Source organism: Danio rerio, chromosome 13 (assembly GCF_049306965.1).
Source record: "Danio rerio strain Tuebingen ecotype United States chromosome 13, GRCz12tu, whole genome shotgun sequence".
Taxonomy (NCBI): domain Eukaryota; kingdom Metazoa; phylum Chordata; class Actinopteri; order Cypriniformes; family Danionidae; genus Danio; species Danio rerio.
Window position 1 is genome coordinate 13,331,779 of NC_133188.1, and position 13,831 is coordinate 13,345,609.

At 38.2% G+C, this 13,831-nt stretch overlaps 1 protein-coding gene across 51 annotated transcripts in view; it reads left to right on the forward strand.

Annotated features, from left to right (window-relative positions):
* Nucleotides 1–13,831, forward strand: part of kiaa1109 (KIAA1109) — a 202,070-nt gene that overhangs the window by 143,558 nt on the left and 44,681 nt on the right. For 16 of the 51 annotated variants that reach the window (XM_073919745.1, XM_073919747.1, XM_073919746.1 and 13 more), the window contains 2 exons: nucleotides 4,812–4,918; nucleotides 12,629–12,829. In XM_073919745.1, coding sequence (XP_073775846.1) covers nucleotides 4,812–4,918; nucleotides 12,629–12,829 — 308 coding nt within the window. Of the gene's footprint in view, nucleotides 1–2,571; nucleotides 2,611–4,685; nucleotides 4,919–12,628; nucleotides 12,830–13,831 lie in introns of all 51 variants that reach the window. The other 35 variants (XM_073919726.1, XM_073919728.1, XM_009307179.5 and 32 more) reach the window with 3 other exon arrangements.

Genomic DNA, 13,831 nt, shown 5'->3' on the forward strand with positions numbered 1-13,831 from the left:
CGTGCGCAATTAGATAGAGGGCAGGAAGTAAAAAACTAAATGGGAGACATAGAAGAAAGTCTTTATTTTTGCGACATATACCATATTTCAAAGGAGATATAAATAGAAATAACACATATGTTGGGCATGATCCTTATATAATGGAGAGGGGCCAAATTTTCTACTAAACTAAAATACATTGTTATAATATATCATTAATGCGATAGTTACAGTATAAGCTATTGTATTACATGAAAAATACTATGGTAAATACTACAGTGTTGGAAACATACTATAGATAATTACTTGAATTAAACTGTTGTAGTAGTTATATTGTTGCTGTGGTACAGCACAACTGTAGTGATAAACATCATACACCATTACAACACCATTGTACACCATTACAATGCACCACCGTTTACACCAGGGGTCTCAAACTCGCGGCCCGCGGGCCATTTGCGGCCCTTAGTGCAATATTTTGTGGCCCGCGCCGACCGCTGTACACTGACAGATTCAGCGGAGCGGGGAGAGAGAGCGCTCCCCGCTCCGCTGATTCTATCCGTCCACAACGGTCACTAACATTCCCCACTCATCGTGTAAACAAAGGGGCGGGGATGTCAGTGACGTCACCACGCACCTCGCCCCTTTGTTAGACGCTGTGACAGGCGGGAAGTGTTAGGAGGGAACTCGCGCCAGCCCGAACCAAGGTAAGCTGTTCCCGCCCCTGCCTGCCACTTAGCTACCTATCTGCAGCCTGCCACCTACCTAGCTACAGCCTGCATCTTATATATATTATAGGTAGATACAGACTGGTACAGACTGATGTGACTGGAGTGGGGTGGGGGTGTTTTATTTATACATATACACGCCTTTTTTTTAGGTGAGGGAATGGAAGTTTTGAGTGAGTCTAGACAGGTCTAGACTTAATGATGATCATCTTCAAGCCATACTGAGGGTCTCAACTGCTTCCACTCTAAAGCCAAATGTGGTTCAGATTTGTGAGAAGAAGCGCTGTCAAGTCTCTGGCAGCAAGAAGTAGGCAAAAGATGCCATGTTCAGAAGAACTGTTCATAATCTTCACTCAATGTTCTATTAATGTTCAGGACACTTCATATTCAGAAGAAATAATTAAAACTGTTAATAATGACATTTGAGGATTTTTTTTTTTTTGTGAAATCCCTTATGCAGCCCAGCCTCACCCAGACTTTGCCTCCTGCGGCCCCCAGGTAAATTGAGTTTGAGACACCTGGTTTACACTAATGTTACAATATTTATTACAATTTATCATTTCACTATGCTGCAGTATTCTGTAGCGTTCGTTAACAAAAAGTTATACACATTATACACTTTACTATGTGGTTCAAAAACATGTTTCTTATAAATTATTATAGTTTTTCCCCTTTGCGGATATCTTCCCGACATCACAAAATAACAGATGAAAGCATATGACAGCGTCGACGCATAGTCTACATTATTATTTATTTTTTTATGAGGAAAAAGTGCTCCACAATAAGAAATGTTCAGTTTTGTCGCAAGAGCTGCATTTTCTTTTTCGTTCTGTCGATAAACTTACCATCAACAAACATTCATCGCTGCTGCTCTTCTGGATGCTAATGTGACGGTGGTTTATTCTGCCGAAACTCTAGTAAAGACTTGAATTATTGCAAATTATTTACACATAGCTAGGTCTTTAATCGTTATCGGTGCTGTGAAACAAATTATTACGTTCAGAAAAAGTTTTTACACATGGATATATTGAATAAATGTTTATTGCTTACCACCTTTTCTTCCATTTTTCAGCTAGTTAATTGAAATGTTTCTCCCTTTATGAACAAAAACCTTTGGAAGTCGATAAAAGCTGTTTGGCATTTTTTATTTGGGCTGATTTAAACAATTATAAACAACATAAAACAGAAATATTTTGATATTCTGCTAGCGATTCCTATGTAAAAGAATCACTTCCTGTCCTCCATCTGAATTCAGGGTGTCTGTGGGGTCTCTAAAAGTATTAAAAGTTGATAAATCAATTTAAAGAAATTTAAGGCCCTCAAAAGGTATTTAAAAAAAGTCTTACATTCTAATGCAAGGTATTAAATTTTGTAACAGCATGCTAAAGTTTGCCTGAATTTAATCTGAATATTGGGATGCTGTGAGTTTATGAAATCGATAAAATCCTGTTGGAGTTGACATCATGGTCCTTTGTTTACTGCAGTAATTAAGGAAACACCATTATTCCTGCTATTTTAGGTGCCACTTGCTGAATTACTATTTTTATTAAGTATATGACTAACGTTTTAGTTAAGGATTTCTTTCGTACAATCAGTTTTTACTATTAAGTAAATACAATGTAAATTAAAAGTTTGCCAATGTTACTGGTTGAAAGCTAAAGTGGTGAAAAATGTATGATATAAGTATGAAATGTATGATAAGAGTCTCAAAAAAAGGTCCTAAAAGGTATTGAATTTCACGCTCCGATTCCTGTTCATACCCTAGAATTCCGCGCGTCATCAATATGTCATGTGAAAACAACCTATACATATATTGATTTCATTTATGGAAGGGATTTTCATGCATTTGTTTGTGTTTATAAAGGATTCCACAAATCCAAGTCCAGCTGACTCTGTATTTAAGGTATAAGTGAAGAAAAAAATCTAAATCCAATCTTGTATTCACTTCTTAATCTCTCTGCATGAACGTCTCATGGTGTGAAATTGTTAAATCTAAACGGACTCTTCAAAACCCAATCAAAAGTCAAAGGATTCGAGCCTCTTTAAATCTGAGTCTGGAAAGTGGTCTTATTTGCTGTTGATCTCTTACTCACACAGTGATTCACACACTCCTTCGCTCCATATGTTGCAGCTGCTGTGTTTGTGCAACTAATCAACTCTTGTTTCTTCAGCATGTCTGGATCTTGGTCTTTGTCCATGATGTCTTTCTTATCATCTGGCCATCTTTTCATCTTTTCATTTCTCATCCCTCTCTCCTCCGCTGGGTCTTAGTGGAAAGCATGAATTGGGAACAGGAAAAGCTTTCTGCTTACTTGTTATGAGTTTGTCAGCCAACAGATGTAGATGGATGAATTGACCAAAAAGAATGGTCATGTTATTGCAGTCTTTGACATGATGTACTTAATAGAAGCCCAGTTGGGGAGATGATTTATAAGTGCTAGACAGCTGGAAAAAAGCATATGAATGGTAGATCAGATTTTTCACTTCAATCCTGATATCTAATAGTCAGACCCAATAGAATAGTTCAGTCCCCTTTGAGCTTTTAGACATGTAAGGGGTATATTTCACCACAGAATCACAAGAAATTGTATTTTGGCTTTAAACATTTTTCTATTATTTATTTTTATATCCATGAACTTCTATCATCCTGAAGTGGTTTAGGTAAGGAATTAAATGCATTCAGAAGGTTGTTATCCGAGAATAAAGCCTGACAGGGTTATTGGCTATTCGACATGAAGTGGAGGGTTGTTGTGTAAAGGCCGCGACATACCAAACCAATGCCAAACATCTAGCACCAACAAAACCCGACTGTGTTGTTGTCTCTAATTGGCCTGCGTCTGTTCTGCACCGTGGGGAGCATTAATCTGTTTTCTCATTTTGCAAAGGAAAAGCAAACTTCTGACATACCCAAAGCAGCATTTTGTACCATTATCAACCTAATTGTCACTCACCACTGAGGGATTCACTCATGCAAATATGTCTGATAATCTATATAGTTTGCAAATATGTGAGAAATGTAGCAAAATTACAACAGGCCTCTTTGTGTATTCCTGACATAAATTGTTTACTTGCTATGTCACGTCCCTACGTCACACTTGTGATCTTAAGTTAATGACCTGAAGCCAATTTTATATGTTGAATTGGGGTAATGCGGCCCAACGAAGTCCAATGGCTGACCGTCAGCTAGCTCTGTTCCAGTCTTAAGAATGAAGGGCTTTATTATGTGAGAACAGCCACCGGGATGAACTTTATCCTGTTAATTACACGGTTAGTTGTCACAAAAACACTTTAATAGTTTATTTATTCTTTAATTAAACGCAAAGTGGCCAAAATAAAAAAATTCTGAATGGAGTGTGACAGACAATCATATAAATATGTATGTGAATGTTTAAACTGGCAGTCAAGATGAGGATTCAAAGTACCCAAGTGAGCTTGTGTTAATAGTTTTAGCAGTTGTTATCTGGGATTAGCATATCTTGGATTGTCATGACTGACCAATCAGAAACAAGTATTCTAGATTGCATTATAGATATAAGTAAACATTGTGTAAGTAAACAATTGACTAGAATTGCTCATAGTTTTACATAAGCAAATAATTGGAAATTATTTTGAAAACTCACGAAATGCAAAGCAGTTGCTAGAAAAGCATTTCATTAAAAAAAAAAAGAAACAGAATTTGCTAAAAACGAAATATTTAAAAAAAAAGAAAATTTAAATTGTAAATGCTAAGCAATTTTAGTCATCATACATTTTTATTAAAATAACACATGTCAGCAATTCCAAAAATAGCCATTGATTTTTATTTTTTAAGAAATATTGTTTTTCTTTTTTCCCCCCACTTGATTTTGTGGTGAAATTAAACCTAGACTGTTTATTCACTTACATGTTTAAGGAGCTCTAAATCCTTTAGGAGAGATTAATGGATGAATAGATTGACAGACAGATCTTCTGACTGTTGGCTTTCACTGATTGTTGAAGTTCCCGGAGGAGACAGAGATGGAGCTGTTGTCTGTCACCATTGATGATGCTGCCCATTACCCATCATGCTCAGTGTTCAGTGCCCCTGGCACACCCGCAGTCTTTTCACCAACCGTTCCCTTCCAGCCTGATGACAGTCGGCGTGATGACCTCTCCTCCACTTCATCAGAGGATACGGACAAAGAAGACGATTTTGACAGGGACAGACCGCAAAGCTATTACCGTCGACCAGGGTGCGTTAAACATACTATAACAATTCTATATATACACTATATATAGACACTATACACAACTATATATTATATGTGTATATATATATAATTTTTTTGTATTTTCTTATTTTATTATATAATTATAAAAATATAGAAAATTATTTCCATTATCTTTATTATAAACGTATTTAATTGTGATAATTTCGTAATTGCCAGGCTGCTTCTTTATTTATTTATTTTTTTTACTTCTAGCTTGCAATAATAGTTTGTCAACATTTTGACTTTTTTAACTTAAAATACTACTTACTAGATATACTCACTATAAATGCATGGCACTAATGAAATGAACCCACTGTGTATTTAATGATCCATTCTGTAAATCCTTTTTGATAATGATAACAGTTTTGACATTTTAGAAAATTGGATGAAAATATGCCTTTCACTGGTTTAGACTGTAGGGATAATTTACTGTTTTACCCCAAAGAATAACCAGTCTGTCAGATGAAGAAGAGCCGGAGTCCAAGATTCAAATAAAAAAAGTTTACTAAAAATAGTTTGCAGTTTCTTCCGCAGAAGCCAGCTTCAACACTCGCAATGAGTTCCAAGGCTGTTCTGCTTACAATCATAAATCAACATCAACTAGATAGTAAAGTTTGAGGACAAACTTTATGGTGGCTTGAAAAGCCGAATCTGAAAGTTTGAAGTGGTTTTAAAGTGTAAATAGCATGTTAGTATGATTTTAGCTTGAGTTAACATATTACTAGCATGAATTAGCATGTTAGTAGCATAATTCTTACATGAATTAGCATGTTGTTAGCATGATTCTAGCATGAATTAGCAAGTTACTAGCATGATTCTAGCATGAATTAGCATGTTGTTAGCGTGATTCTAGCATGAATTAGCATGTTACTAGCATGGTTTTAGCATGAATTAGCATGCTACTAGGATAATTCTAGCATGAATTAGCATGTTAGTAGCATGATTCTTACATGAATTAGCATGTTGTTAGCATGATTCTAGCATGAATTAGCATGTTACTAGCATGATTCTAGCATGAATTAGCATGTTGTTAGCATAAATCTAGCATAAATTAGCATGTTACTAGCATGATTCTAGCACGAATTAGCATGTTGTTAGCATAAATCTAGCATAAATTAGCATGTTACTAGCATGATTCTAGCATGAATTAGCATGTTGTTAGCATGATTCTAGCATGAATTAGCATTTTACTAGGCGGTTGCTAGGGTGTTTTAAGTGGTTGCTAGGTGGTTGCTAAGGTGGCGCAAGGCAGTTGCTAAGGTGGTCTGACTAGTTGCTAGGTGGTTGCTAGGGTGTTGCTAGACGGTTGCTAGGGTGTTTTGAGTGGTTGCTAGGTGGTTGCTAAGGTGGTGCTAGGCAGTTGCTAAGGTGTTCTGACTAGTTGCTAAGTGGTTACTAAGGTGTTGCAAGGTGGTCGCTAGGGTATTCTGAGTGGTTGCTAGGTGGTTGCTAAGGTGTTGCTAGGCGGTTGCTAGGGTGTTCTGAGTGGTTGCTAAGGTGTTGCTAGGTGGTTGCTAAGGTGTCCTAAGTGGTTGCTAGGTGGTTGCTAGGGTATTCTGAGTGGTTGCTAAGGCGTTGCTAGGTGGTTGCTAGGGTGTCCTGAGTGGTTGCTAGGTAGTTGCTAAGGTGTTGCTAGGTGGCTGCTAGGGTGTCCTGAGTGGTTGCTAGGTGGTTGCTAAGGTGTTGCTAGGCGGTTGCTAGGGTGTTCTGAGTGGTTGCTAGGTGGTTGCTAAGGTGTCCTAAGTGGTTGCTAAGGTGTTGCTAGGCGGTTGCTAGGGTGTCGTAAGTGGTTGCTAGGTGGTTGCTAAGGTGTTGCTAGGCAGTTGCTAGGGTGTTCCGAGTGGTTGCTAGGTGGTTGCTAAGGTGTTGCTAGGTGGTTGCTAAGGTGTCCTAAGTGGTTGCTAGATGGTTGCTAGGGTGTTCTGAGTGGTTGCTAAGGTGTTGCTAGGTGGTTGCTAGGGTGTCCTGAGTGGTTGCTAGGTGGTTGCTAAGGTGTTGCTAGGCGGTTGCTAGGGTATTCTGAGTGGTTGCTAAGGCGTTGCTAGGCGGTTGCTAGGGTGTCCTGAATGGTCGCTAGGCCCTTACTAAGGCATTACGAGGCCGTTGCTAGGTGGTTGCTAGGCAGTTGCTAGGGTAATTTGGGTGGTTGCTAGGCAGTTGCTAGGGTACCCTGGTTGGTTACTAGGCAAGCCTCACATACATGCTTGATAGAACATTTATACTTAGTAAGCATTTCTAGCAAGTTACAGTACTTGGCTAGTCAATATTAGCATGTAGCTAGTCACTGCTAGCATGTGTAGCATATAGGAAGTTCCGTTTGCTAGCATGAGTCAAACGAGCCAATCTCCAAGTCTCTACGATGTTCTGATGCTGAGATATAGCTGTTGATGAATGGTTGCTAGGGTACTCTGTTTTGTTGCTATGGGCGAGGTTACAGAGTGAACTTGAATGTGGTTGGTTGTCTTAGTCAAATGAAACAACCCCCATGTCTCTATGACACTGCTATGCAAAGATACGCATCTTGGCCTATTTTAATGGAAGTCTATGGAATCAATTTGGGGGCGTGGCTTGTGAGCTTTATTATCATATTGAGATGCTCATTGGTTGTCTGAGTCAGATGAGCCATCCCCCAAGTCAATAGGACACTGCTATGCAAAGATATGCATGTAGGCCAGTTATTAACATGAGTCTAGTATGAATTAGCATGTTACTAGCATGATTCTAGTACAAATTAGCATGTCATTAGCATGTTTCCAGTATGAGTTAGCATGTCATTAGCATGATTAGCATATGAGTAGCATGTTGCTAGCATGATTGGCATGTCATTAGCATGTTAGAATTATAAGCATTTGATAGGACAGCTAATTACATTCTATAGGACAGTTGCTAGGGTGCAGTATGTGGTAGTTAGGGGTGTGGCTAGAAAGTTAAAAGGCCATCAGTGATTGGCTGCTGGCTAGACTGAGTTAAATGAGCTCAGCCATTAGTCTCTATGACAGTCTGATGCAGAGTTATGAGCTCACAAAGTTTGATCCCATGTTAAGTCAATGAGAGTCTTTTGAATGGAAGTCTACGGGACAGTTGCTAGGGTGCCATAAGTGGTTGCTAGGGAGTGGCTAGTAAGTCTAAAGGTCATCAGTGATTGGCTGCTGACTAGACTGAGTTGAATGAGGCCTGACTCTAGTCTGTAGGACAGTCTGATGCAGAGTTATGAGCTCACAAAGGTTGACTCAATGTTAAGTCAATGGCAGTCTTTTACAATGGAAGTCTATGGGACAGTTGCTAGGGTGCCATAAGTGGTTGCTAGGGAGTGGCTAGTAAGTTTAAAGGTCATCAGTTATTGGCTGCTGGCTAGACTGAGTTGAATGAGCCCAGTTAGAAGTCTGTAGGACAGTCTGATGCAGAGTTATAAGGTCACGAAGTTTGACCCAATGTTAAGTCAATGGGAATTTTGGGAATTTTCCGGGTCGTTTTTCGGAAAACCGAAAGTCGGATCAGTTAGAACAGATATAGCAACCCGAGTCAGACCAGTTTGAAGGTTTGACGAAAGTTTGAGGTATGAAGCTTGAAAAGTTTAGGAGGAGATACACTTAGAAATTAGTCTCAGAAGATTAAGAAGAAGAATAACTAGACAGTAAAGTTCGTCGAGACAAACTTTGAGGCTGGCTTGACAAAGCCTGTTGGTAATAGTTTATTTAGTTTAAAAACAGTTTGAAAAAGTATAAGTAGCATGTTATTAGCATGATTCTAGCATGAATTAGCATGATTCTAGCATGGATTAGCATGTTATTAGCATGAGTGTAGTACAAATTAGCATGTTATTAGCATGATTCTAGTATGAATTAGCATGTTATTAGCATGATTCTAGCATGAATAAGCATGTTACTAGCATGATTCTAGAATAAATTAGCATGTCACTAGCATGATTCTAGTATGAATAAGCATGCTACTAGCATGATTCTAGCATGAATTAGCATGTTACTAGTATGATTCTAGCATGAATTAGCATGTTACTGGCATGATTCTAGCATGCATTAGCATGTTACTAGCATGATTCTAGTATGAATTAGCCTGTTACTAGCATGATTCTAGTATGAATTAGCATGATTCTAGCGTGAATTAACATGTTATTAGCATTATTGTAGTATGAATTAGCATGTTACTAGCATGATTCTAGCATGAATTAGCATGTTATTAGCATGATTATAGTATGAGTTAGCATGTTACTAGCATGATTCTAGCATGCATTAGCATGTTACTAGCATGATTCTAGTATGAATTAGCATGTTACTAGCATGATTCTAGTATAAATTAGCATGTTACTATAATGATTCTAGCATGAATTAGCACGTTACTAGCATGATTCTAGCATGAATTAGCATGTTACTAGCATGATTCTAGCATGAATTAGCATGTTATTAGCAAGATTCTATTATAAATTAGCATGTTATGAGCATGATTGTAGTATGAATTAGCATGTTACTAGCATGATTCTAGTATGAATTAGCATGTCACATAGCATGCTTAGGTGGTTGCTAGGGTATTCTGAGTGGTTGCTAAGTCGTTGCTAGGCAGTTGCTAGGGTGTCCTGAGTGGTTGCTAGGTGGTTGCTAAGGTGTTGCTAGGCGGTTGCTAGGGTGTTCTGAGTGGTTGCTAGGTGGTTGCTAAGGTGTTGCTAGGTGGTTGCTAAGGTGTCCTAAGTGGTTGCTAGGTAGTTGCTAGGGTATTCTGAGTGGTCGCTAAGGCGTTGCTAGGGGGTTGCTAAGGTGTCCTGAGTGGTTGCTAGGTGGTTGCTAAGGCATCGCTAGGTGGTTGCTAGGGTGTCCTGAGTGGTTGCTAGGTGGTTGCTAAGGCGTTGCTAGGCAGTTGCTAGGGTGTTCTGAGCGGTTGCTAGGGGGTTGCTAAGGTGTCCCAAGTGGTTGCTAGGTGGTTGCTAGGGTATTCTAATTGGTTGCTAAGGCGTTGCTAGGCGGTTGCTAGGGTGTCCTAAGTGGTCGCTAGGCCCTTACTAAGGCATTACTAGGCCGTTGCTAGGCGGTTGCTAGGCAGTTGCTAGTGTAATTTGGGTGGTTGCTAGGCAGTTGCTAGGGTACCCTGGGTGGTTACTAGGCAAGCCTCACATACATGCTTGATAAAACATTTATACTAAGTAAGCATGTCTAGCAAGTTACAGTACTTGGCTAGTCAATATTAGCATGTAGCTAATCACTGCTAGCATGTGTAGCATATAGGAAGTTCCGTTTGCTAGCATGAGTCAATCGAGCCAATCTCCAAGTCTCTATGATGTTCGGATGCTGAGATATAGCTGTTGATGAATGGTTGCTAGGGTACTTTGTTTTGTTGCTATGGGCGAGGTTACAGAGTGCACTTGAATGTGGTTGGCTGTCTAAGTCAAATGAACCAACCCCCATGTCTCTATGACACTGCTATGCAAAGATATGCATCTTGGCCTATTTTAATGGAAGTCTATGGAATCAATTTGGGGGCGTGGCTTGTGAGCTTCATTATCATATTGAGATGCTCATTGGTTGTCTGAGTCAGATGAGCCATCCCCCAAGTCAATAGGACAATGCTAAGCAAAGATATGCATGTAGGCCAGTTATTAACATCAGTCTAGTATGAATTAGCATGTTACTAGCATTATTCTAGTACAAATTAGCATGTCATTAGCATGTTTCCAGTATGAGTTAGCATGTCATTAGCATGATTAGCATATGAGTAGCATGTTGCTAGCATGATTGGCATGTCATTAGCATGTTAGAATTATAAGCATTTAATAGCACAGCTAATTACTGTCTGTAGAACAGTTGCTAGGGTGCAGTATGTGGTAGTTAGGGGTGTGGCTAGAAAGTTAAAAGGCCATCAGTGATTGGCTGCTGGCTAGACTGAGTTAAATGAGCTCAGCCATTAGTCTGTAGGATAGTCTGTTTCAGAGTTATGAGCTCACAAAGTTTGATCCCATGTAAAGTCAATGAGAGTCTTTTGTAATGGAAGTCTACGGGACAGTTGCTAGGGTGCAGTATGTGGTAGTTAGGGGTGTGGCTACAAAGTTAAAAGCTCATCAGTTATTGGCAGATTGGTAGTCGGAGTTAAATGAGCTCAGCCATTAGTCTGTAGGATAGTCTGTTTCAGAGTTATGAGCACACAAAGTTTGATCCCATGTAAAGTCAATGAGAGTCTTTGTAATGGAAGTCTATGGGACAGTTTCTAGGGTCCAAAAGTGGTTGCTAGGGCGTGGCTAGAAAGTTTAAAGGTGATCAGTCATTGGCAGTTTGATAGTCTGAGTTAAATGAGCCCAGTTAGAAGTCTGTGCAACAGTCTGACGCAGAGTTATGAGGTCACAAAGTTTGATCCAATGTTAAGTCTATGGGATTTTTCCGACAGTCCCGGGACGTTTTTCGGAAAACCGAAAGTCGGATCAGTCGGAAAAGATATAGCATAAAGAGTCAGACCAGTTTGGAGGTCTGGTGTGAGTTTGGTGGTAATAGTTTGAAAGTTCAAGGAGCAGATAGATTTTGAATTTTAGTCTCAGAAGAAGAATAATAAATAAAAATAATAATAATAAGTTTAAATAGGATAACAGTAGGTTGGCTTTGACAAGCCAGCCTAATAATAAGTTTACGTGAGATAACAGTATGTTGGCTTTTCAAGCCACCATAATTATACTCACATAACGTCATTAACTGCCTCATACATATAGGTGTTCTAACCTGATTGGTTAAAACATAGATAGGACAGGAAAATTTCCACGTACATTACAATATCTGAACAATATCTATACACATACAATTCTGAACAATATCTCAATATCTCACTGTTAAGAGCTGACCTTAGACCTATGAAAATGATCCACAATCAAATAGAACACACGCTCAAAGTACAATCTGTTTCTTACCCAAGGTTGAGTGTACTCTCAGCCGTCTTTATCTAAATTGGTTAAAAACCGGTATAATCTATATTCAGGCAGTTATTTTCTCACTACACAAAGTCTATCTAAATTAAAAGGAAAATCTCTTTAAACACAATTAACACATCAAAATCACTTTACACAGTATTAACACACAGCAATACGAATAGGAAAACAGTCAATCATCAAGCCTTTTAATTCTACTCGAGGTCTCCATGACCCTCAAAAATAGTTACAAAGAGACCGGCAAATGCACTGAACATTCTGATATAATATTAAGCAATGTGTTTACTTTATTCATTAATCAAAATAATTTTAAGATTGAATACTGACTCAAATTATCATATTAATAAAGTAATGAGAAAAAGGATAAACATTGACCCATGCTGGGATGGATTTTAAGGCAGAAATCCGAATCCATCAAGACCTTTAAAGTGAGGAAAGGTGACATTCTGGTATCTAAATAGTTATGTTACTATATGGTAACAGAATGGACTGAAGACTTTAAAAACATGCATTTTTATTAGTTACAGGTTATTTTTAAATTATTCAATGATGTACAGTTAGGACAATGACTATTTAGGGCTTTTATAAATATAATAATTAATCATTACCAAAAGTTCAGTAAAATATTATAATTGCAGAATAATGCAATAATAATGTAACACCTGATTAAAGTAGTAAAAAATATAGCCATTTGATAAAAAGCTGCACGATGTAATGACATTGGAAACCAAACGTACCTGCTGCAGTAATAGAATGACATACATGTTTGTGTTCCTCAGGGGCTCGCAGAGAAAGTCTGCTTTGTCTGCATTATTCAGCGAGCGCTGGCCGGCCACACCCCCTCAGCGAGGAGGATTAGCTCCGCCCACCGAGCGAAACATTGACTTTGAGCTGGACGTGCGTGTCGAGATAGACAGCGGCAAGTGTGTTCTTCATCCCAGCACTCAACCAACCGAACATGAAGACCTCGCTCTGAGGAGGTAAAGAGACAGCAGAACATTAGGACTTTAAAAAGATCTATTTTGTGTTGAATTTAGAAAGCACTGCAGTTTTAAAATTGCTAACCCTCTTCACTGCAAAAAAAAAAAAATTTCGAGGTTTTTATTTCTTGTCTTTTTTCTATTTCAAATATCTAAAAATGCTTAAATTGAGAAGCATTTTCTAGACAAGCAAGACATATTGTCTTGTTTTAAGAAATACTATGTCAAAATGAAGTGAGTTTTCCCTTAAAACAAGCAAAATAGTCTTATGTCAAAAAGAAAAACAAGATTATTTTGTTTAGCTCATTGCCAGATTAATTTGCTTGTTGGAGTTATGCATAAAATATGTTCTATGAATTATAAAGATATTTTAGCATTAATTTAATCTGGACGAGATGCATTCGGCTTGTTATTATTGCCACATGAAATATCACTGTCAGCCGTGTCATTCAGAATCTTTCTCCCGTGACCTTGTAAGATAGTAAAGTGTCCATCAGATGTGTGATGACTTTCTACATGTGATGTCCCCAAAAATCTCTATAGTTTCATTTAGCAAATGCCACTTGTTAGCAATTCTCATTTTCAGGAGAAGTTAAGCCTTTAAAATCACAATTTAAAATGTTTTGGAAATCATTTGTGTGTGTACCTTGTATTCTTCATGTTGTGGGGACCAAATATTCCTACAAGTGTTGTAATACCACTATATTTGGACTTTGTGAGGACAATTGTATTGGTCCCCTTGAGGAAACGGCTCATTAATCACAAAGAATGAAATGTTTTGAAAATGTAAAAAATCTGGGAACGCTTTATAATAACTACATGCCATGAATCATCTATCAAGCATGAGCAAATAGTGAATTCATTATTTGTTACGCATTAACTCTACATTAACAGATGTTAGTAAGCAGTTTATAACTGCAGATAAAAATGCTTTATTCCTGGCTTATATGCACATTTAAAATGTGCTTAATGATTGTATTTTCATTCTTTTGTTACTGATAC